This window comes from Octopus bimaculoides, chromosome 11 (assembly GCF_046866305.1).
Source record: "Octopus bimaculoides isolate indiv1 chromosome 11, ASM4686630v1, whole genome shotgun sequence".
NCBI lineage: Eukaryota > Metazoa > Mollusca > Cephalopoda > Octopoda > Octopodidae > Octopus > Octopus bimaculoides.
In genome coordinates, this window is record NC_142938.1 from 33,367,614 (window position 1) to 33,391,151 (window position 23,538).

The 23,538-nt window shown below is 37.0% G+C and overlaps 1 protein-coding gene across 3 annotated transcripts in view; it reads right to left on the reverse strand.

Annotated features, from left to right (window-relative positions):
* The window catches only part of LOC106871767 (vacuolar protein sorting-associated protein 54), a 484,461-nt gene that overhangs the window by 421,735 nt on the left and 39,188 nt on the right, over nucleotides 1-23,538 (reverse strand). The window contains exon 2 of one of the 3 annotated variants that reach the window (XM_089359786.1): nucleotides 15,601-16,241. In XM_089359786.1, coding sequence (XP_089215912.1) covers nucleotides 15,601-15,880 — 280 coding nt within the window. In that variant the 5' untranslated portion in view covers nucleotides 15,881-16,241. Of the gene's footprint in view, nucleotides 1-15,600; nucleotides 16,242-23,538 lie in introns of those variants that run through there. The other 2 variants (XM_089359787.1, XM_089359788.1) reach the window with 2 other exon arrangements.

The following is a 23,538-nucleotide window of genomic DNA, read 5'->3' on the forward strand; positions in this document are numbered from 1 at the left end:
AATAGGTATCACTATGAAATTTTGAAAATATTTAAATGTAATTTCTGCTGCACTTTTTCTCATGCAGTCTCCAAAAGAAAACATTTTGATACCTCATTTGTGAAATTTGGATGAATATTTTAGGAAATATAACTATTTGAATGGACAGTGAAATGGCCAAAATTTTTTTTCTAATTTGCATAAATGAATAATCACTGTAAATCCTCGAGTATAGTCTGCCCTTGAGTATAATACGCAGGGGATTTTTAGGGGGCTGTACCTCTGAAAAACCTAAACCTTGCGTATAATACGCACCTCTTCTCTAACTTGAATCAAGGAGGTCTATATAACATTCTTGGTTTGTAAACATATATACAGTAATGTCCTTTATTATTATTGCATATATAACATAATGCAAACGTGTAGCTTTTTTGTGCACTTTGTTTGCAGAAAATAAAGAAATAACAGTAATAACGTCAGGTTGGGAGCGCGAACCCTTCCACCTTTAGTGAACGACTTTTCTCCAGTCGACATCTATTCAGTCCATAAATCACGCAATTTGTTTTTAATCAGTTTGTTAATAGAGACATCTAATGGCTGCAATATGGAGGTCATACCCACTGGAATGATAGCAACATCTGTTTTGTGACATTTTTTTAAATGCTTGAGTTTATCTTCACTTCTGTGGCATCTAAAAGCATCTAGTACAAGCAAGCTGTTGTGCTGTTTAATTGCTCCACCAGGACAATTTCCCCATACAGTGTCAATCCAATCTCTAAATAACTCATCAACCATCCAGCCTTTTTGTTGATATCTAATAATAATCCCTGTTGAAAATTCCACGTTTTTGGGTGCTGTTTTATGTTTGAATATTATATAAGGTTTAAGTTTGGTACCGTCAGCCATACAAGCTAACATGATGGTAAAACAATTTTTTTCATGGCTTGTGGTTTTAATTGTAATTGACGATGTACCACTGAAATCTATTGTGCTATCTGCAGGCATATCAAAAGTTAATGGGGTCTGGTCCGCATTACCAATCAATGACAATGGGTAATCCTTTTTCCGTCGCATTTTAATAATAAAATTTTGAAAGTTCATTAACTTCTCTTCAATATCAGCTGGTAACTTTTGTGAAATGTGGGTTCGCCTCCTAATAGACAAGTCATGCCTTGACATAAAGTTACTGGCCCAGCCATGTGATGCTTTAAATCCCGACTCATTAAGTTTTATCTTTTTAGCAATGAGTTTTGCCTGTAACCTCAAATGTACTGTATTAATGGCTATTCCACCAAATCTTCTTCCTTCTACCCATTCAAGCAAAATTTTTTCAAGCTTAGGATGTTTGGCTTTTTTTCCCCTTCTTGCCTTCTTTATCTTTGGCATCTGTTTAATTTCATCTTTATATCTTCTCCATAACCTGACATTGCTTTCATCAACATCAAATTTTCTTTCAGCGGCCCTATTACCATACTCTTCAGCATATGATATAACTTCAAGCTTAAACATAGCTGAATAAGATCTATGAGGCATTTTATGGGCATGTAATGTATAAAATGTTTTATTGAAGATTAATGTACAGGTTTAAATCCCGCTTATAAAAAACCCTAGTAAAGACCCACAGTAGTTCAAACATTTAATACCGGTATTTAATTACATATTTATTGTTTGCCATGGTAACTATGCAAACTGCCAATACAAACAGCAGGATGAACTATTTAGCGCAATTTGTGCGTAATTAAGCCAGCAGCACCTAGTCGAACAAACACTTCCGCGCATGCGTAATACAATAATGGTAATGTTCTTAACTGTTATATGGGAATGTAAATATATTTGAAAATTGTTTTTTATTACATGTTCTGAATACTTTTATATTAATAAATGTTGCTTACTGCAAGTTATGGATGATTCTTTTATGACTTCATTGAAGGCTTAGCTTAAGGTATTTTCATGCCCGACATCACAAAATGCGTCTGAATAAACGTTGCCGGACAGCAAATAGAGACTCGGACATTACTTAGAAAATATTTTTCATTTTTAACCTTGTATATAGTACGCACTAGGGATTTTGACCTTTAAATTTGGGGAAAAAAATGCGGATTATACTCGAGGATTTATGGTAGCTATATTTGTAATGTCATATCTTTGAAACTGAGGTGATAATCAGCTTCAAATTACACAAATTAATAGTGACCATGATATAGTAGTTGCCTAATTTTTTTCAGGTTCTTGGAAACAAAACTTTTTTCTTTTTTGGCAATATTTTAAATATTTATTATTTATAATTTTTTTCTTCCAAAATTGCTTATGAGACAAGAACACTACATACATTGGAGAGACATCTAAGAATATTGCAGAGAGAATACATGTACACTTGAGACAAAATGGTGACAAAAAACAGTCCTCCATACTCTACCACACACACACACAAAAAGAGATGGAAACACATGACCATACACACTCCACACAGATGCATGCAAACAAAGACACATATGGAGACACACATGCACACATAACAGACACACGTACATAGTCACACAAACCCATATACATAGATACACTTAAACACAAGGAGACAGAGGTACACACACATTCATACAAATATACAAACATATGAATATGCTGAATACATACACACATCCATCCATACATATGTACATATATATATATATATATATATATATATACACACACACACACATACATATGTACACACATGTATACATACATATATGCATAAACACACACATATACATATATACATACGTACACAAGCACACATGCATGCTGATGCAAACATGTGCACAAATAGACAAAAGGAATGTAGCTCTAATAATGGACCGATTCAACATCCATTGACAAGGTTGCAAAAGCAGCAAAAATTTCGGAAGAAAAAAGAAATATATAAATGATAAACAAGTGGAAATCGAACTGGTGAGTGTGAGGCATTAAGACAATATGACTCTCCCCAGACACAACAAAATTTACTTCAACACACAAATTCATATAAAGAATCTTGCAAACCAGCTACAAAAACAAAGTAGAATAAGCTCTAGCCAAGCTAGCAAGACACTGTGTTCTACTGTCTAAAAATTAAGATAGCTACCCGACAGCTCCACTTCATTAAAGCATGCATCTCCTCCAGACTATATACAAAATCTGTTAATTTGGTTGTCAATTGGCTAGGACTCACAGAACACCAAGCAAGAAAACTAAAATGCATGATATTACTAAACATCAAAAAGAAAATATACATAGAAATCAACCAGTACCAGAAATGAAAGCGGACCCTACTGCATGAACTGAAAAACACCACAACACCACATGAAAGAGACAGATTCATGACACTCATATAACAAAAATACACTGAGTGAACCATGCCTGTAACAAACACTTTAACAAACTCAAGAGGATGAAACAGCAACAATCTCAGCATGGTAAGAATCAACGCAGATACCCAAACAATACTGACAGGATCGTCATGTCAGAATGTGAACTATCAGAGAACTTTAATGCCAGGGCGCCGAAAAACAATACCACCACCACCACTACCACTAGCAACAACAATTCCACCCCTGGGATATACAGCACAGTACAGCTATTGTAGTTATGGATGAATGCATGCCTTAGAGTTACCACTGAAATTCACTACAGAAAAAAGATCAGAAAAATTGTCTGTCTGAGATTGAAAAACAACATTCTTAAAAATAAAATGGAGATTAGGACAATACAACAACACAAACATACAAAACCAAAGCAACAATAATAGAAATGTTAATGACAACAATAGTGATAACAACAACAATGATAACCATTAACAACACAAACATATAAATCCAAAATGACAACAACTTTAGCAATGATAATGGAAAAAAGGCATTGGTGGGGCAATGCATACCCTGCATGCAGATAACTTCTTCGCAAATTATAGTGTGGCTTACAATGCATTGTTTACCCATGCTTTTTAAATTAAACTGAATTAATTTTTTTTTTTTTTAAGTATCACCATTATAGTTATTTATACTCCAGTGAAATTAAGAAATCAACTTGTAAATAAACAAAACCCTCGAATCCATCAGTGTATACACACGCACACACACAGTTGCATATCTATGTATGTAGTTATGTATGCACACCATGATCTATACACATGTAGATGAGGGTTGACTCATATGAAAAGGAAAGTGAAGAAGATAATATGACCACTTGCTTATCGGGAAATTTTTAAGTTCAATTTTATTTTTTTTTAAAGTATCACCATTTATACTCCGGTGAAATTAAGAAATCATGTCATAAATAAATGAAACCCTCGAATCCATCACTGTACACACACACACATGTACACACACACAGTCGCATATGTATTTATGTATGCACACATGTTTATGCGCATAAGTACACTATGATCTATACACACGCAGATATGGGTCAATTCATATGAAAAAGTAAGTGAACAAAATAATATGACCACTTGCTTATCAGGAAATTTGTAAGTTTGGTTTTTTGGTTCATTTTGAGCCACTCACCAGATGAGTATTTCTCTCAAATGTGGTGAAAATGCATTCAGCCATTTTTCAGTAATTCTGCAAACACACAAACAGACAAAGACAAGTGATTACAATACCCTGCTTTCACTTACATGCGCAGGGTAATCACCACAACAATGACAATAACAACAATGATAACCACAATACCCCACACACAAACAACAATACCAACCACAACATTACCCATACCGCCACCAGCACCACCTTCAACACCCACAACAACAACAGTAATAACAACATCAACAATGAACACAACAGCAGCAGCAACAACGCCAGCAAGAGTAACAACAACTACAACAATAGTAACACAGGTAGCACCCTAGAATTTGTCTTCTATAACCCCAACAACAAATCATACAACATGACGAGGATCTACCCAACAGACTTACCCCTCAATAAAAGGGTATGTATCCCGCTACAGACTGACAGTGAGACAGAGACAAAAATTTCTTTAGCTAGAAATAGACTCTGACACATCTTAGACTGATATAACAAAACCACTAAAAAACATGAAAGGGAGACCCACCAACTCAGTTCAACAGTCGCCAAAGGCTTACAAAAACTGAAACAGCAAATTAAGAACAGGGAATTAGTGTGCCTCCCTACAGACAAGTCTGGCAGATTGTAATAGACAGTCCACAGAACTATATCCAGACCATGCAACAACGCATCAGTAGCATGAGAGAGGTTGCACCACAGGATCATGAAAGAGTGGAAAAACTTCTCAATGCACACATGGGAATATGGTGCAACATACTCCAATCCAGGAAATAGACTGCACAAAATTTCCAAGCATTCAACAACAATGTTCGTATGCTGTACAGGTTACGAAAGGACCATAAACCCCATGTAAACCCTGTTATGAGATCACCAACCAGCCCAGTTTGTAGAGTGAATATCTCCAGCTAATATAGGCTATCCTACTTCCTTTCACTGAAATGTCCCCAGATGTCTGTGTGAGCATGGAGGGCCTCCTCCATAGAATCAGTAGTTGCAACTGAAGTTATACCAACAGTTCGAAAAAGAAAGCAGTGAACTTAGGCTTTTATTTGCTTACAATTCAACCAGCTCTGAGTGTTTTATGAAACTTTTGAAACACTCGTCTTCATAACCGACAAAAGGGGATGGTAAGGGACAATAAATGCATCTGTACAGTATTTTTAGTTTTTGTCTCCTGTTTATGATATACACACTTTAATTTATACTTGTTCAGTAAGATACAAATATACACTATTAATATCCAGCACAAGTCCAAACACTTAAAGAAAAGAGTCTACATATTTAAACAAATAAACCAATATATTCACCTGATTAATATTGAATTCACTCATTTTTACTTTCCATTTAATATTCTGATAACACTTTATTATAATTTAAATGCACAAAGTTAGAAGAAACAGGTCCAAATTCTCGCTATTTTAGGTAATCAAACAGCTATAAAATACATCGGAAAGCCTTTCTACAATCTATATAATTACATAAAATCACAACAGTAACCACTGCAATGACCTCGCAGGTTGTGTAATGAGTAGTATGGATGTGGTTTCACTCTACTCATCTACAGACATATATTTTGCTGTGAAAAATGCATTGAGATTATCTGTGAGAGTGAAGTAGAGTTTCGCAAAGTCAAAACAAGGGAACTGGGCCTCCTCCTTACACTAAGCTATAAATAACCGTAACTACCTAGACAACCATGACCTAAGTAGATTCTGCCCCACCAGGTCAGAGAGAGGAAGACCACCCACAATTGTTTTGGCAGTGAAGAAAAGCACCAGAGTACTGGAGTGACTGGACCATACCCCCACCCAGGACTCTGAGAACAACAATCAGGTAAAAAGAATGATTGCACATGCTATAAGAGCTAGCATAAGAACCACCTTGAAGAACCACATATTGAAGTTTGACAGGAAACTATACATGCAAGTTCAATGTGCAGTCATTGGTGTTGGTGTGGCTGGCCTCTTCATGACCTGGTGGGACAGAAAACATAAACAATCCCTAGCTGAACAATCCACAACTGTATTGCTTTCCTGTAGGTATGTAAATAACATCAAGATTCAAGTTAGGACAAACCCTAGTAAATGCAGTGTAGAAACCGAGAGAAGCATAATGGAGAGGATCCAGCACATAGCTAACTCCATCCACGAAAGTATCAAGGTAACTATACATTACCCCGACTAGGCACCCTAACAAGAGACTCCCTGTCCTTGAAACTGAACTTTGGTTAGAAACTGTAAACAACAGAGTAAAGCTCCACAAAACCCACAGCTTCTATATATGTTGCCCACAAGAACTCAGCTTTGTCACACAATATTCATTTTCAAATCAACATACTGATAGCAGACTTAGGATAATGAATAATGTGGCCCCTTCCTATGTGAACCCTATGAAACAAGGAAACATGTACAGAACTTCATGCACTGCATGCAATTCTCTGGATATGACCAGAAAGATGGAACTCGTGTATACAGAGGAGCTAGAAAGAGGTTAGCATTATATGTAATGAAGCCAATGGTACTCACCATAGATACAGAAGTAAAGACTGGAATATTATACAGAGAGTTTGTGACAAAGCAGAGTGAACACATGGTACAGGGTTGACAAATATCAAGGAGTGATGTTTGTAGTGGCCACACCCCATGGGGAACTAGCCTGTAGATTTAGGAAAACTCTGAAGGAGACCAAACTCAGCATTAAGATCGCTGAAAAGGCAAGGAGCTCCATGAGATTGCATGTAGGATGTACCCCTTCAAAAATACCACATGCATTAATGAGAACTGTGTGGTAAGATTAGCCCTGGCATTAACTGTAGAACTAGAAATACAGTCTATAGCAGTGGTTCCCAAACTTTTTAGAGACGCGACCCACTATTTACGACACCAGTTTATGGTGACCCACTTAACTCTACTGGGTAAAAACATTAATGAAAGAAACAAATTTATTTCAGATTACATTTTCACTGAGGCCTGTAAGAAGGATGAGCCTGTTTCTTGCTACGCTCAATAATAGATTTAAAAAAGCCTACTGCTTGATAAAACAACCAGTCTGGTATTTAAAACATGAGTCTTGAACTATCTCAATAGACAACAGTTAATCAAAGCTAATGCGTAATTTTATAACTTTTTGTGACCCACTAGGATTCCATTCGCGACCCACTGATGGGTCGCGACTCATAGTTTGGGAACCACTGGTCTATAGCATAAGGTGCATAGATGGTGCTTGTAAAGACAAGAACACAGCATACGTAGAAGAAACATCTAGAAGTATTACAGAGAGTATAAATGTACACTTGAGTCAACATGATAACAAAAAACAGTCCTCCATAATCTAGCAACATACCAAAGACCAACATCGAGGCACACTAGACCAACTTGACATTCACATTTTATCCAAGCACCCAAAGGACCCATCACTCACACAAATATAAGAGTACGTCCTCATAAATGAAACGTCTCCCGCACTAGAACACTGTGATACACTAATACCCACAGACTATACATACATAGGTACATTTGCTAGTAGGCTGTTATGTAGGCAAATATATATATATATATATATATATATATATATATATATATATATATATATACATACACATAGGTAGGTAAACAGATAGATACATAGGTAAGTAGATAGATAGGTACATAGGCAATACGGACAGACAAGCACACACACAAACACAAAAGATGGAAACATGACCATATATACACACTCCACACACTCATACACACAAAGACACATATGAAGACACATCCATACATAACAGATGCACATACAGTCACACAAATGCATATACATTTACACTCAAACATGCACACACAGAGACAGAGGTGTACACACACACACACACACACACACACACACATACACACAAATATTAAGAAGTAATAGGATGTAAAAGAAATTAACCATGAAAGTTAATTTATAATTAGAGCTAATTTAGCAAAGACCAAAGTACTGGTAAATAGGAAAACAGAAAATTACAAATCCCTTCAGGGTGATGGCCCTGCTCAATATATAGAAAACATGTAGGTAGAAACACCATACAGTGTACCCAATGCAAGTTATGGACACATAAGAGGTGCAGCAATATCGGAAGAAAATTAACAGTGACAATCCATGTGTGTGTGGCAGATGTGCAGGTACAATAAACATGAGGAATGTACAGAAAATAGACTTCATCAAATGCCCAAGGGGATATGTAAAAGTAATAGATAGCTTCTGTTACCTAGATGACCAAGTTAGCAGTGGAGAAGAATGCTCTGAGAGCATAGCTGCTAGAATAAGAACAGGCTGGGCAAAGTTCAGAGAGCTTCTACCACCAGAGTGAAGCCTGTGTGCAAATGCAGAGGACATGCAAAAGCTTGAAAGGAAAGAAGCTAGTATGCTTCGCTGGAAGTGCAAATGTCAGTGTGCACATACAACAGAGTGTACGTGTTTTCAGAGAAAAATTGGATATAAGTGGCATCAGATGTGAGCAAGAGAGAAGACAGTGCTAGTATGGTTACGTGATGCATATGAACGAGGACAGCTGCATAATTGTGGAAGGAACTTGTGGAAGAGGTAGAACCAAGAAGACATGGGACGATATGGTGAAATGTGACCTTCAGGTGGTGAAACGTGAGCCTCATGGAGGCAATGATAAGTGACCAAAACTTCTGGTGAATTGCTGTACTTGAGAAGACACATCAGTTAAGTGAAATCGTGGTCATGCTAGTGCCAGTGACATGTGAAAGGCATCAGTACCAGTGATGCATGAAAGGCACCCATACCAGTGGCATATAAAAGGCCTCAGTACACTCCGTGGAGTGGTTGGTATAAAGGAAGGACATTCAGCTGCAGAAACCAAGCCAAAACAGACCGGAGCCTGGTGCAACTCTCTAACCTACTATCTCCAGTTAAACCATCTAACCCATGCCAGCATGAAAAATGAACATTGAATGATGATGATGATGATAGTACTATACAAAAAAATCAAGAACATCTTTGGGTAAGGAATTAAAAATCTAATTCATAACCTAAAGCAACTTAATTCAATTAGAAACATAAGCTTTCTGTTCAAGAATAAAACATTGTTGAAATAAGTGAATGTAATATGGAAGAAATATTGAAACCATTGAATGGGGGCTGAATAAAAATTTCAAACTTAAAATTTACATGCAACATGTTCTTTACTTCTACTACACTAACTTTCATCAAAAGCTTTAAATTTGTTTAATTTTTTACCTCACCTACTCTCAGGCTACAACATCTAAAAAAACACAATTGAACAAATCTTGTTATAATGAACATTCAGGACAAAACTAAACCAAATCCATAGCAGTCAAAATTCCTTCTTACAAATAAATTAAATAAATAAACAAGAGTACTCAGAGAGCTCAAACCTCCACCAAGGCAGCACCAACATCCGCTCAACAATTAGCCGGAGATGATTTTTAAAATGAGAACATCTGAAATAAACGACTGCTCTCACAAGTGAGAAAACTAAAAATTAAGTAAAAAAAAACGGAAAAATAATCCAGAATTTTTGTCCAGTAGTGGATTGATCCCAAAATCTAATCAGTTCGTGCCAGTCGCAAGGCCCAAACATCCTTGAAAGTTTCATCCAAACACATCCAGCAGTTCTTGAGATATCTTGTCCATGGACAAACAAACACGACTGAAAACAATACTTCCACCTTCACTAAGGCAGAGGTAATAAATATGAAACAACAGACCTGTGATTTCAGACAAACAAATAACAATATTGGCATGGATAATGGAAATGTTTAATCGGTCATTTTAACAACGTATTAACATTCAGTACTAAATACAAAGTTTTCCGTTTTCATTTATTAGTATACTTTAATGACCAAACAGAAATCATTTAGACCATATTGTCCAATCCAAATAAATCAGTTCAATTTACATGTACTTAAAAATAAGCAAATTTCAATAGTCAGATCAATAATCTTTTTAATGAAATTAGAGGTTTTTCTTTTCTATTTTCCAACTGTGACCAGCCTAACTGCTACAAAAGTCAGTGACACTTCAAACAGGAATAATTTACAGAGATATCAAATTGCTGAGTAGGAAGATAGTTAGCCTAGATGAGATGCAGTTTCATGTAGTGCAAGGGGGAAGCACTACTGATGCTATTTTCCTAGAAAGACAAGTGCAGGAGAAGCATTTAGCAAAAAATAAACCTCTGTACTTGATTTTTGTTGACATGGAGAAAGCCTTTAATAGGATCCCTTTCTCCATCATCTGATATTCACTGAAGAAGCTAAGGATAGAGAAGTTGTTGATGAGAGTCATATAAGTTGTGTATAGGGATGCTGTCAGTAAAGTAAAAGTTGGCAATGAATATAGCAGTGAATTTGGTGTATAGGTAGGAGGAACAGTTCTCAGTACCCTCTTGTTTATCAGTCCTCCAAGCCATAACAGAGGAATTTAAAAATGGCTGTATTTGGGAGCTCTTCTATGCTGATTACCTTGTTCTTACAGTTCAATCACTACTAGAATTAGAGAAGCAATTTCAGATGTAGCAGCAAGGACTGGAATCAAAGGGCCTTAGAGTAAATCTAGCAAAGACCAAAGTACTAGTAAATAGGAAAGCAGACAAATTACTAATTCCTTCAGGGAGATGGCCCTGCTCAATACATAAAAAAGGTGTAGGTAGAAATTACATACAGTGTACCCAGTGCAAGCTACAGACACATAAGAGGTGCAGTGGTACAGTGGTAAGACAGGAAGGTTAACAAAGAAAGTAATCTTTGCGTGTGGCAGGTGTGCAGTTACAAGAATGTACAGGAATGTACACTAAGAATGTACAGAAAATAGATTTTTCTCAAATGTCCAAGGGAGAGAATCTTTGGGGGAGTAGATAGCTTCTGTTATCTAGGCAACCAAGTTACTGGTGGAGGAGGATGCTCTAAAAGTGTAGTTGCTAGAATAAGAACCAGCTTGGCAAAACTCAGTGAGTTATTATCTTTATTGGAGTAAAAGGCAGACTGCATGATGGCTGTGCACAGACAGCTATGCTACATGGCAGCAAAATATAGATTGCGATTACACAGGACATGTAATGGCTTGAAAGAAATGAAGCCAGCATACTCTGCTGGATATGCAATGTCTGTGTGCATGCATGATAAAATGTAAATATTTTAAGAGAAAAATTGGGTATAAGAGGTATCAGATGTAGTGTGCAAGAGAGGAAACTGTGCTGGTATGGCCATGTGATGCATATGAATGAGGACAGCTACATAAAGGAGTGCTGGAGAGGGAACCTGTGGAAGAGGTAAACCAGAAAGACAGGAGACAAAGTGGTGAGAAATGATCTTCAAATGTTGAACCTCACAGAGGAAATGACAAGGGACCAAGACATCTGGCAATTTGCTGTGCTTGAGAAAACACATCAAGCTAAGTAAAGACATGGCCATACATACAGACATGTTCTTTACAGCAATGCCCTCCCCCACACACAATCTTTCCCGTGTCAAAACTCTCACAATCCATCTTCCCCCACCCATTATCGCCACCCAGTGCAGTCTTCCACTCTCTCTCATGTGCTGACCCACACACTCCATACCCTCACATATTTACCATAGCACCCTGCCAGCCACTCCAATTTTGCTCACCATCATTTGCTACAGCCACCATCTCTAAACATAACCCTCTTACAAGGCATACCCTCACTATCCCCTCTGTACACTTAAATTCACCTCCACTTTACTTTGCCGATGTGTCACGATGCATCTCCAACACCATCTATTTCTCTCTCTCTATATATATTTTTCTCTCTAACTCTATCTTTCCTTCCTCTCCTTTCTTTTTCTACTGGAGTAGTCAAGTATCTCCTATATAGTAAGACACTTATCTTTATTTCTCTACATCAATTTAACCTCTCAATTGGCACAAAGCCACCTCCCTCAGTACCACTCCCTCTCCTAGCCAAGAGATTTTTGTTTTTTAAGTTATTTGATGATCCCACTGGTGCTGGTGCCACATAAAAAGCACCCAGTACACTCTGTAAAGTGGTTGGTTTTAGGAAGGGAATCAAGCGGTAGAAACCATGCCAAAGCAGACAACAGAGCCAGGTGCAGTTCTCATTCATGCCAGCTCCTGTCAAACCATCCAACCCATACCCGCATGGAAGATGGACATTAGATGATGATTTTTCATATTAGTAATAATGAATGTGTTCCATCCTTGACCACCCCTTCAAATTTAATACATGATAAAACTATCTAATATGCATTATAATAGTATGATATAATTTAAAATAATAAATACAATTTAAAATAATAAATTACTGAGAGTGTTATAGCTCAATTGATTAGAAATAGAATTAAACTAGATGAGAGGCAGTTTGGTTTTGTACCCAGGAAGAATACCACAGATGCCATCTTCCTAGTGAGACAGCTGCAGGAAAACAACTTGGCCAAAAGTAAGCCATTGTGCTTAGCCTTCATCAACCTGGAGAAAGCTTTCGAGAGTTCCCCACTCTGTTATATGGTGGTCTCTAAGGAAGTTGGGAGTAGAGGAGTGGTTTGTTAGAGCTAGCATTCAGGTAGGAGTTCACCAGGGCTTAGTTCTCAGCCCCCACTTATTCATTATAGCCCTCCAGACCATAACAGAGGAATTCAAAACTGGGCGCCCGTGGGAAAAACTATATGCTGATGACCTTGTTCTTATTGCAAAATCTTCAGCAGAATTGGAGAAGAAATTCCAGGTATGAAAACAAAACCTGAAATCAAAGGACCTTAAAGTTAACCTAGCTAAGACAAAAGTGGTTGTTAGTAAGAAAGAAGATAAAGCTTTCTTTCCATCAGGTAAATGGCCTTGCTCCATATGTAGGGAAGGAGTTGGAAGAAATTCCATTCGCTGCACCCAGTGTAAACTATAGACACATAAGAGGTGTATTGGTATCACAGGTAGATCAACAAATAAAGTAGTCCTTGTATGTAAAAGATGTGCAGGAACAATAAGCACTTAGAGCACACAGGAATTAGATTCTCTCAAATAGCCAGGAGGTTCTCTTGAGGTTGTAGGTAGTTTCTGTTACCTAGGCGACCAAATTAGCAATGGTGGAGGATGCTCTGAAAGTATTGTTCCTAGAATAAGAATTGGGTGGAGGAAGTTCAGAGAGCTATTACCTCTGTTGGCAACAAAAGGACTCTCTCTCAGAGTGAAAAGTCTCGTGATGAAGTTCTTGAGAAGACCTGCCCACATCAGCAAAACTGAGCTCTAGAAGCACTGTGTGTCACACCCACACTTAACAAGAAATTTTTTCACACACTCTACCACAACAAACCAAACTACATCTCTTCTATAAACTACATCTCTTCTCCTCCTCACATTTCCGCTTCATGTACTATGATTACCTCCCATTCCCCAATCCTGTCCTCTTAGCCCTGTGCCACTGTATCATTGCTCTGTGCATTCTACACGCATGTCCTGTCTCACTCTACTTTTCCCTCACTCTACCCCTACAAACCAATCCACATCGCTTTCTCATATTCCCTCCCTCATACACTATGCCTAGCTCTCACCCCACAATCATGTCCTCACACCCTTGTTCCTCTGTATCATTGCTATCCAGTAGCCTCTCCAACTCTATATATACCCAGGTCTTTCACTACCTACTTGCACTCATTAATCATAATATCCTGCCACTTATATTATGGCATTTGAACCTCAAGGATACACACTAGCATTTGCCACCATCTCTCTCTCTCTCTTCCTTTACTCAACTATCTCATTTATATTCTGATCCCTGTTCTTTGTGAATATGCCCAGCATTTTGCCACCATCTTTATCCGGCTGTCTCCCACTCTCTCTCTCTCTCTTTCTCCTGCACTTCCCTCAGGTTGGGCAACTGTGTATTTTCTTTGCAGTAGCACACCTGTTTCTGTCTTCATTCCTGATCTTTCTTTCTTTCTCTGGCTGGGTAACCTCGTACTTTCTCTACTGCAAGACACCTGTATTTGTCTCACTATAACCTTTTTATCATCACCTCTTCCAATGCCTATCCTCCTCTTAAAAGTTTTTTCTTTATTTTATGTGTTGCAAGTACTTGGTGACCCGGTCAGTGCAGATGCCACTTCAAAGCACCCAATCCACACTGTAAAGTGGTTGGTGTTCAGAGGGGCACCCAGCAGTAAAAACCTTGCCAAAACTGACCTCACCTGTGCTTGTGCCATGTAAAAAGCACAAAGTCCACTCTGCTGAATGGTTGATGTTAAGAAGGGCATCCAGTTGTAAAAATCTTGCCAAAACAGTCACAGAAGTCTGGTGCAGGCCTCAGCCTGGCCAACTCTTATGGTACCATCCCACCCATGCTAACATGGAAGATGGACGTTAAACAATGATGATGATGATGTATTTTATGAAGAATCACAAAAGAGACTTCTGTTCCCATTTATAAAACTACATAGAATAGTACAATTCAAAAAGATACATTAGAACCAATGGTAGTGAACTACCAAATACTTGGAAAATGTCAGATGAATAGACTGTATATGATTTTTTTCTTTATTTATATTGTTCTCTAATTGATTTTTTTCATATCATTGTCTTATTAATTTTCTTTTATATTGTCTCGAAGTTAGAATTTGAATTTGAGATGGAATGATTGGTATGATTACAATCGGAACCTCTGATTCCATAAAATAGATAGGTTGGTCACAATTGGGGAACTAGAAAGAAAAGAAAATCTCTCAGTATTCCATAAAAAAAAAAAATACAAGATAGTCACATCTGGAACACTTTCATTCTCACAAATGTTCACAGATAGAAAATTGAAAACAAAAGGGGAAAAACTCTGATTCCGTTAAGGAAAGTGAAACAGTTATGTTTGGAACACTTTTCTTCTAACATTTCATAAATTAATACTGATTCTTTACAGACAAGACCACTGAAATTTGCATATTTTTTGTTCATGGGAAAAGAACAAAATGTCTTTTGATTTTTCGGCAATCTCATTATAACAAACTTTTCATTACAACAAAAAATTATTTATTTTTTTTAATATCTCATGAATTTCATTGTAACAAAATTTCACCTGTAATACAGTACATAACACACATACCTGATCCAGCATAGACATGGTCCCGGACAACATGATCTTCATAATCTTTGTCACTTACACCTTCTAGGGGTAAGGAAGGGCACACCTCATTTACACCATATCGACAAACGTAAGATCCACCTTCTTTGGAACAATGAAAACTCCGCAGGTGATAACAGAACTCCTTTGGAGACTTGAAATGTCCAGTTTTTTTGCAGACAACACAAACTTTCCATTGACTTGGAATCCCTGAATTACTTTGACTTGTCCATGGTTGAGAATTCAATGTAGATGATGCCATGTCATGTCAGAGCAAATCATGCAGACCTATTATTATTATTATTATTATTATTATTATTATTATTATTATTATTATTATTCTGTCTCTGTGTGTGTATACATATACATATATATATATATATATATATATATATATATACATATATCACACTCACACACTTATGTATATATATGCATATTTATGTATGTGTAGGGAAATGTGAATGAATATAAATTAAATTTTATAAATCAATAGTTTTCATTTCTCACTTAAATGCAGACAAGATTTCTTGAATGATTATGTTTTTCCATTTTTCTTGTTATTTATGCATTTTATGGCAAGTTTTTCACCATCTCAGCTAACAGTCCAGTTTCAAGATAATCTAAGGAATAAAGATGAGACCAACATAAAAAACATGCATAATAATCTGGAAGAATTTCAAATTTATTTAACTTAAAAGATATATTGGGTTAGCAACTAAGTTCCCGCCGATTTTTTAAATTTTGGAATTTATTGTGTTTTTAAATTTTGGAATATATTTTTGTTTTTTTACTAGTTAATTTTTGTTTATTTTCAGATCATTAAAATGGAATGTGAGGTCAAGAAAAACAAGCATTTTTGACACCTCCTTTTTGCTTTTAATCAAGATTCTAAGGCCGCAAAAGTTACTCACGGCATTTGTGCTGTGTATGGAGAGAGTGCCATAGCTGAAAGAACTGCTAATGGTTGGTATGCCAAGTTCAAAAATGGAAATTTTGACCTCAAAGACGCACCGCGTTCTGGACGTCCAGTTGAGTTTGATGAAGAGCGATTAAACCATCTTTTGCATGAAAATTCTCGTCAAACAAGGGAACTGGCAGAAGAAATGGAATGCTCCCACACTGCTATAGAGAAGCATTTTCATTCGATGGGAAAGATTCAGAAGTATGGAGCATGGGTTCTGCATGCTTTAAGTGACAACAATAAAAATCAATGAGCCACAATATCTCTGCTGGTTTGCTTGCTTGTCACTGCTCAATTCATGGACACAAGCAATGATTTCTGTAGCGAATCGTTACTGGCGACAAAAAGTGGTGCCTGTACATCAGTATGAAGCAGCATAAGGAATGGCTTAGCCCCGGTAAACAAGTGACACTGTGCATGAAACAAAATCTTCATCTGTATAAAACTATGTTGTGTGTATGGTGGGACTGAGAAGAGATTATCCATTACGAATTGCTTGAATGGAACCAAACAGTCAATGCGAAACTCTATGTTCAACAGATGGAATGACTCAACACGGCTATTCAAAAGAAAAGACCTAATCGGCAGCATAGAGTTCTGCTGCTGCACAACAACGCCCACCCTCATATCGCCATATCGCCAATATGACCAAGGAAGCCATTCAAACGCATGGCTGGGAAGTGCTGCCACACCTGCCGTACTCTCCTGATTTGGCACTAACGGATTTCCACCTCTTTCGATCTCTTTCAAATGCTAAGCGCAGAGTTTCGTTCAATGCTGATGCAGAATTGAGAGCTTGGTTGGATCAATTTTTCGAGTCGAAATCGGGTGATTTCTACCAATGATGTATTGAAAATCTTGTTGAACATTGGGAAGAAGTTGTCAACGACAAGGGTGAATACATAATTGATTAATTAGTTGTTATTTTTTTTATTAAATCTTTTAAAAAATTTAAATTTAAAAAACGGCGGGGACTTAGTTGCCAACCCAATATATAAATGATTGTAAAATAAATTATTACATTTTGATAAATTGCATTCATTAGATAACACACATACATATGTTTGTTAGTTTAACAACCATTTTGCCACACCAGCATAGGTTGGTGGTATACTCTTGCTAACCTGTTACATATCATACTGTTGCTTCCAGCTGCTAACCTTTACCTGTATTCAAGTATGGAACTTTTTATTCCACATGTCTTTAAAATACAGAGCTCAGAGAACAATTCTTTTGACAGGGAATGTCAACAAAAATTATCATTTTTAACTCCACGCTTTTCATGTGAAGCAAGGAATATAAACATTTACATGCACATATACACACAAAACAAATTTTCATAAAGTTCCTGTCTACAAAAATACTTACAAGGCATTAGTTAGCCCAAAAGCTACAGTAGAAAGCATTTGTCCAACATGCTGAAATAAAGCTGAAGGCCATGTAGGAAGGAATTTCAACCATGTTTCGTGGTCTGCTACCACAACAGCTCCTTTATAGGATCCAGTTAGCTCAAGACATCATCAGGAGGAACCACGTCCGGTTTCGGCCCCTACTCCTCTACCGTTTTGATGTGGTGGGGCCCCCCCTTTCGGAGGTGTCTTCAGCTCTGGTGTTGGGTGTATGTCTTCTTTCTTCTATTCCCTGGCCTCTTCGATGCAGCATCAATGAGTGTCAGCGTCCGACTGATTGTCATGTCAAATTCCCCTTTTTATACCTGCTGCTAGGCTCCAGCAGGCTGCCCCAGCAAGTTTTCACGTGACACTGTCTAAACTTCCTGCTGCTAGGCTCCAGCAAGTAGCCCCAGCAAGTTGTCACATGACACTGTCTAAACTTTAACTGACAATGGAGGGCGCGAAGCAAACTCTGTAACAATGTACTCGTACTTGTACCCTTACAAACCTATTATTTTATTTTATATGGGGGTTTTTTTTCTCATGTTAGCACATATGAGACAAATAAATATTGGCTTTATTTTAAAGTAAAATGCCCTTACTTCATTCCAGTCATCTTCAAAAATGCAGGGTTAATGGATTATTTGTTGACTAGAAAATGACAACAGATACCACAATCTGTAGCTCAGCAGAGTGTACTGGTGCATTTTAGTGCATAATAGAGGTTGGCACATCCTTAGAAACGAAAGATTAATAAACAATTCTCTTACATCAATCATTTATAGGCCTTCACTTTAGAGACTGGTATCAAAACTTTACCACCTACATGATCCATCTATATCTCATCTTTTAGACTGGAAGCTTCCAAGCTGATGGTAGCATCTTGGAATGTGTTGACTATTTCTGCCCAAATTTCAATCAAATCTGAGAGTTCAGTTTTATCCTCCACTCTTTCCCTTCAATATCTCAATAATTTACAGGGTGACCCAAAAAAACAGAACCCACAAATCTTTGAGTAAAACTGTTTGAATAAAATGATGCAGAAAGATAGAACAAGATGAACAGTAGTTCCAGCAAGACAGGGCCACTCCCCACACATCAAATGACTCCCTAGCCTGGCTGAGAGAGCGATTTCAGGAGAAACTGATCAGCAGGAAGTGTGATGTTGAGTGGGCACCATATTCACCAGACTTGAACCCCACTCACCAGATTTTTATCTGTAGGGGTATCTCAAGGATATTGTTTACCAGAACAACCCCCAAACAATTGGTGAACTGAAGGCAGCAATCACAGCAGAAATCAGGTAAATCCCCAAAGAGGAATGTGTTCGAGTAATTGACAATTTTACATGACGTATGCAAGTGTTTGCACGATGTAAGCCATTTGGAGCATATTTTGAAAAGAGCATGACTTTTATGCAAAGGGAATGATTGTACGCAGACTGAAGTTTAAGTCCAGAAAATTTCAAGAAATTTGCTGGATCTTTGTAGGATTTAATAAAATTTTTATGGGTTCTGTTTTTTTTGGGTCACCCTGTACTTATACTAAATTCAACAATGCTCACTCTTATGCAGATAACCTTGCATTCTTCCTTAATTTTCCCCAGTCATGCCAAACCTGCTTTCTCTAATTCTCTCCACCTCATGCCAAACTTGCAAGTAGTGAAATTTGTATTTTTGTGATCACATGTACGCTGTGGTCTGTGATTTTGTCATGGACAGGAAGTTGGAACAAAGAGCCAACATGAAATTTTGTGTTAAACTTGGAAAGTTTGCTACATTGACATTGAGCATGCTTTGGCAAGCTTACAGTGACAAGGCAATGGGTCATTTGCAATGTTTCAAGTGGCACAAGCACTTCAAAAATGGAAAAACACCCCTGGAAGACAATGAGCAACCTGGAAGACCTGCCACGAGGGTCACCCCGGAAATGTAGAGAAAATTCATCAGCTTGTGCATAAGGACGTCAGAAGTTAATCAACAATATTGCTGATGTTGTTGGTCTGTTGTATGGGTCCATGCAGGCAATCTTAATGTCTGAATTGAACATGCAGTGTATCTCTGCCAAATTTATCCTGTACCTGTTGACCACTGAGCAGAAAGAACATTGGGTTGAAGTCTGTCAAGATCTCCATCAGTGTACTGCTGATGACTCATCCTTCATGTCGAGGATCATCACCGGTGACATGAGTTGGGTTTACAGATATGACCCTGAGATGAAGCAGCAGTCTTCACAATGGAAGAGCCCTTCACCTCCACAACCAAAGAGGGTACAACAGAGCCACAGCTGAATTGAGAGCATGCTCATCACATTTTTCAATATCCATGGTATTGTGCATCAAGAATTCATCTCTCAGGGCCAGACCGTCAATTGAGAGTTCTACTGCGACACCTTTAAGTGTTTAAGGGAGGGCATTCAGCAAAAGCGACCAGATCTGTGAAATGCGAAATATTGGATTCTTCACAACAACAATGCACACTGTCACCAAGGTCTCCTCACTCATGAGTTACTCACCAAAAACATGGTATTGCTTCCGCATCTGCTCTATTCACCAGATTTAGCAACTATGGACCTCCATCTCCTCTCTAAGATGAAAATGCAGCTCAAAGTCACTATTTTAACACCGTTGTTAGGATCCAGAGCAAATCACAGCGGGTCTTGCCAACCACTCTGAGAGTGTAATGGATGCTTTTATGTGCCATTTGCATGAAACCAGGGTGCTTTTATGTACCACAGGCATGGGTGCCAATTTTTATGACACCACTATCTGCCATGACTGTGATTTTGCACAGCTTGATGGGTCTTTTTCTCAAGCACGAGATACAGCCTCTGCTTGAAAGGAACTCAGCCACTTTGCCTCCATGAGGTTCAATGTTTGTATATGTATATATATATATATACTTTATTAAAAAGCAGCAAAAATATCACAAAAACTGTTACTCAGAGTTTCACGTTCACGTTTGTCAGACAAATGGGAACATGAAACTCTGAGTAACAGCTTTTGTGATATTTTTGCTGCTTTTTAATAAAGTATATTACTCTACCTCTGGTATTCAAGTACTATTTTTTTCCACCTTGTTTCGCATCTATGTGCTTACTCTGGTATATATATATGTATATATATATATATATATAATTATGTGTATTTCTTCTATCTTAATGAATAAAAATTATTCTGATAGAATAAATGGGTTAATAGAAACCAATGTAGCAAAGAACACAAAATAACTGTGGTTAGCTCCTGTTTTTAAGGCAGGAACTCCTTGAAATTTTGGGTATTTGAGTATATTTAAGAGTTTAAGGATTGGAGAAAACACATGTTATAATTGCATACTTTATTCTTACATATGTTTCAAAGGATTACAACCTGTGTGATCCATAGGGATCTTTGACATTAAAATTGTAACCTTCTCATCAGGGAAAGCATGGGAATCATCTTAAACGTAAGACATTGTGACCGATTATGAAAACAATAGATGGATAAGGTTATGACTTGAGTCATTTGAAAAAAACCGTTAGAGAATTGGACGCTGCCGGATAGTGGGTTGGACAACACATACCAATCAATGTGTAAGAGCGTACATGCATACATAAATACACATACACAAACACACACATATACATGCATACTGATACACACACACACACATATACATATACATACACACCTATATATATATACACACACTCATACGTCCACATTTATACATATGCACATACGTACCCGCGCATATACAAATATACACGTGTGCGTGTCCCCATATACACACATGTATCCATCTACATATACACACATGTATAAATAGAAATATATTCATGCACATACACATAGCTATACATCTACGCCTATTACCTAATCAAATAAACAGATTCGTATATACATATACATACATGAATACATACGCAAACACACGTATGCACATACATACATACATACAAATACATATACATATATATACATATATATACACATAAATATATGTGTATATATAAAAGAAAAATAACTCAAGTGTTTTATATATACATACATACACACCCACATACATACAACCACATATCCATATATGTGTGTGTGTGCATGCATGCATATACATATACACACATACAAATACATACATATATATTTTTTGTGCACACACACACACACACATATATACACATACACACATGTGCACATACATATACATACATAAACACATACATGCATACATATATAAATACATACACACACATATACAAATATGCACTTACATACAGAACTTAATAACGTATATATATATATGGTTTTATACAAATACATACACAATTATACATGCTTACATATACGTAGATTTGTACACATATACACACACATATATATATATAAATATATGTATATATATATATATATATATATATATATATACACTTACAAACATACATACACCCCCCACACATACATACACATGCACACATACCCATACACATACATACATATATACATACACATACACACATATACAGATACATACACAGACACACACATATATATATATATATATACACACATATATATATATATATATATATATTTATATATATGTGTGCGTGCATATACACATGCATACACATGTGGACACGCACACTCACATAAACTTGTACACGCAATCATATACACACATTTATATTTACACATACATAAACATCTAAACGTTAACTTATATTTTTAAAAAAATAAAAATAAAGATAAAAAGTACATCTACACAAATATGCTCCCATACTTATTCACAAGTACATTCCTATTTGAACATATAAACAAACCTATGTTTTAATAAATACATTTTTACACAAAAATATCCATACATCCAAAAAATCATACGTAAATGCATATTTATATATTTAAAAAAAAATAATATTGGTAAGAGTCAGAACAAGGGTAAGAGTGAAATTATAAATGATAATGCGTACATGTATACAGAAAAATCAGTTAAAACACTTCTATTTTATGCAAAACCCTAAATATGTATACACAGACACACACACACACACACATATATATATATATATACACATATATATACATATACCCACATATACATATATATATATATATATATATATATATATATATATATATATATATGTCAATGTGAATACCCGTCAGAGTGTAAGTATCTTGAGAGAAAAGCTGAACATTAGAAGCATCAGTTGTGGTGTGCAAGAGAGATGATTGCGCTGGTATGGACATGTGGTGAGAATGGATGAGGATAGCTGCGTGAAAAAGTGCCACACCCTAACAGTTGAGGGAACCCGTGGATGAGGTAGGCCCAGGAAGACCTGGGCTGAGGTGCTGAGGCAAGACCTTCGTACATTGGGCCTCACCGAGGCGATGACTACTGACCGAGACCTTTGGAAATGTGCTGTGCGTGAGAAGACCCGGCAAGCCAAGTAAGATCGTTGCCAGTGCCCCTGGACTGGTTCTTGTGCAGGTGGCACATGAGATGCACCATTTTGAGCGTGGCCGTTGCCAGTACCGCCTGACTGGCTCCCGTAGGATTTTCGAGCGAGATCGTTGCCAGTGCCCCT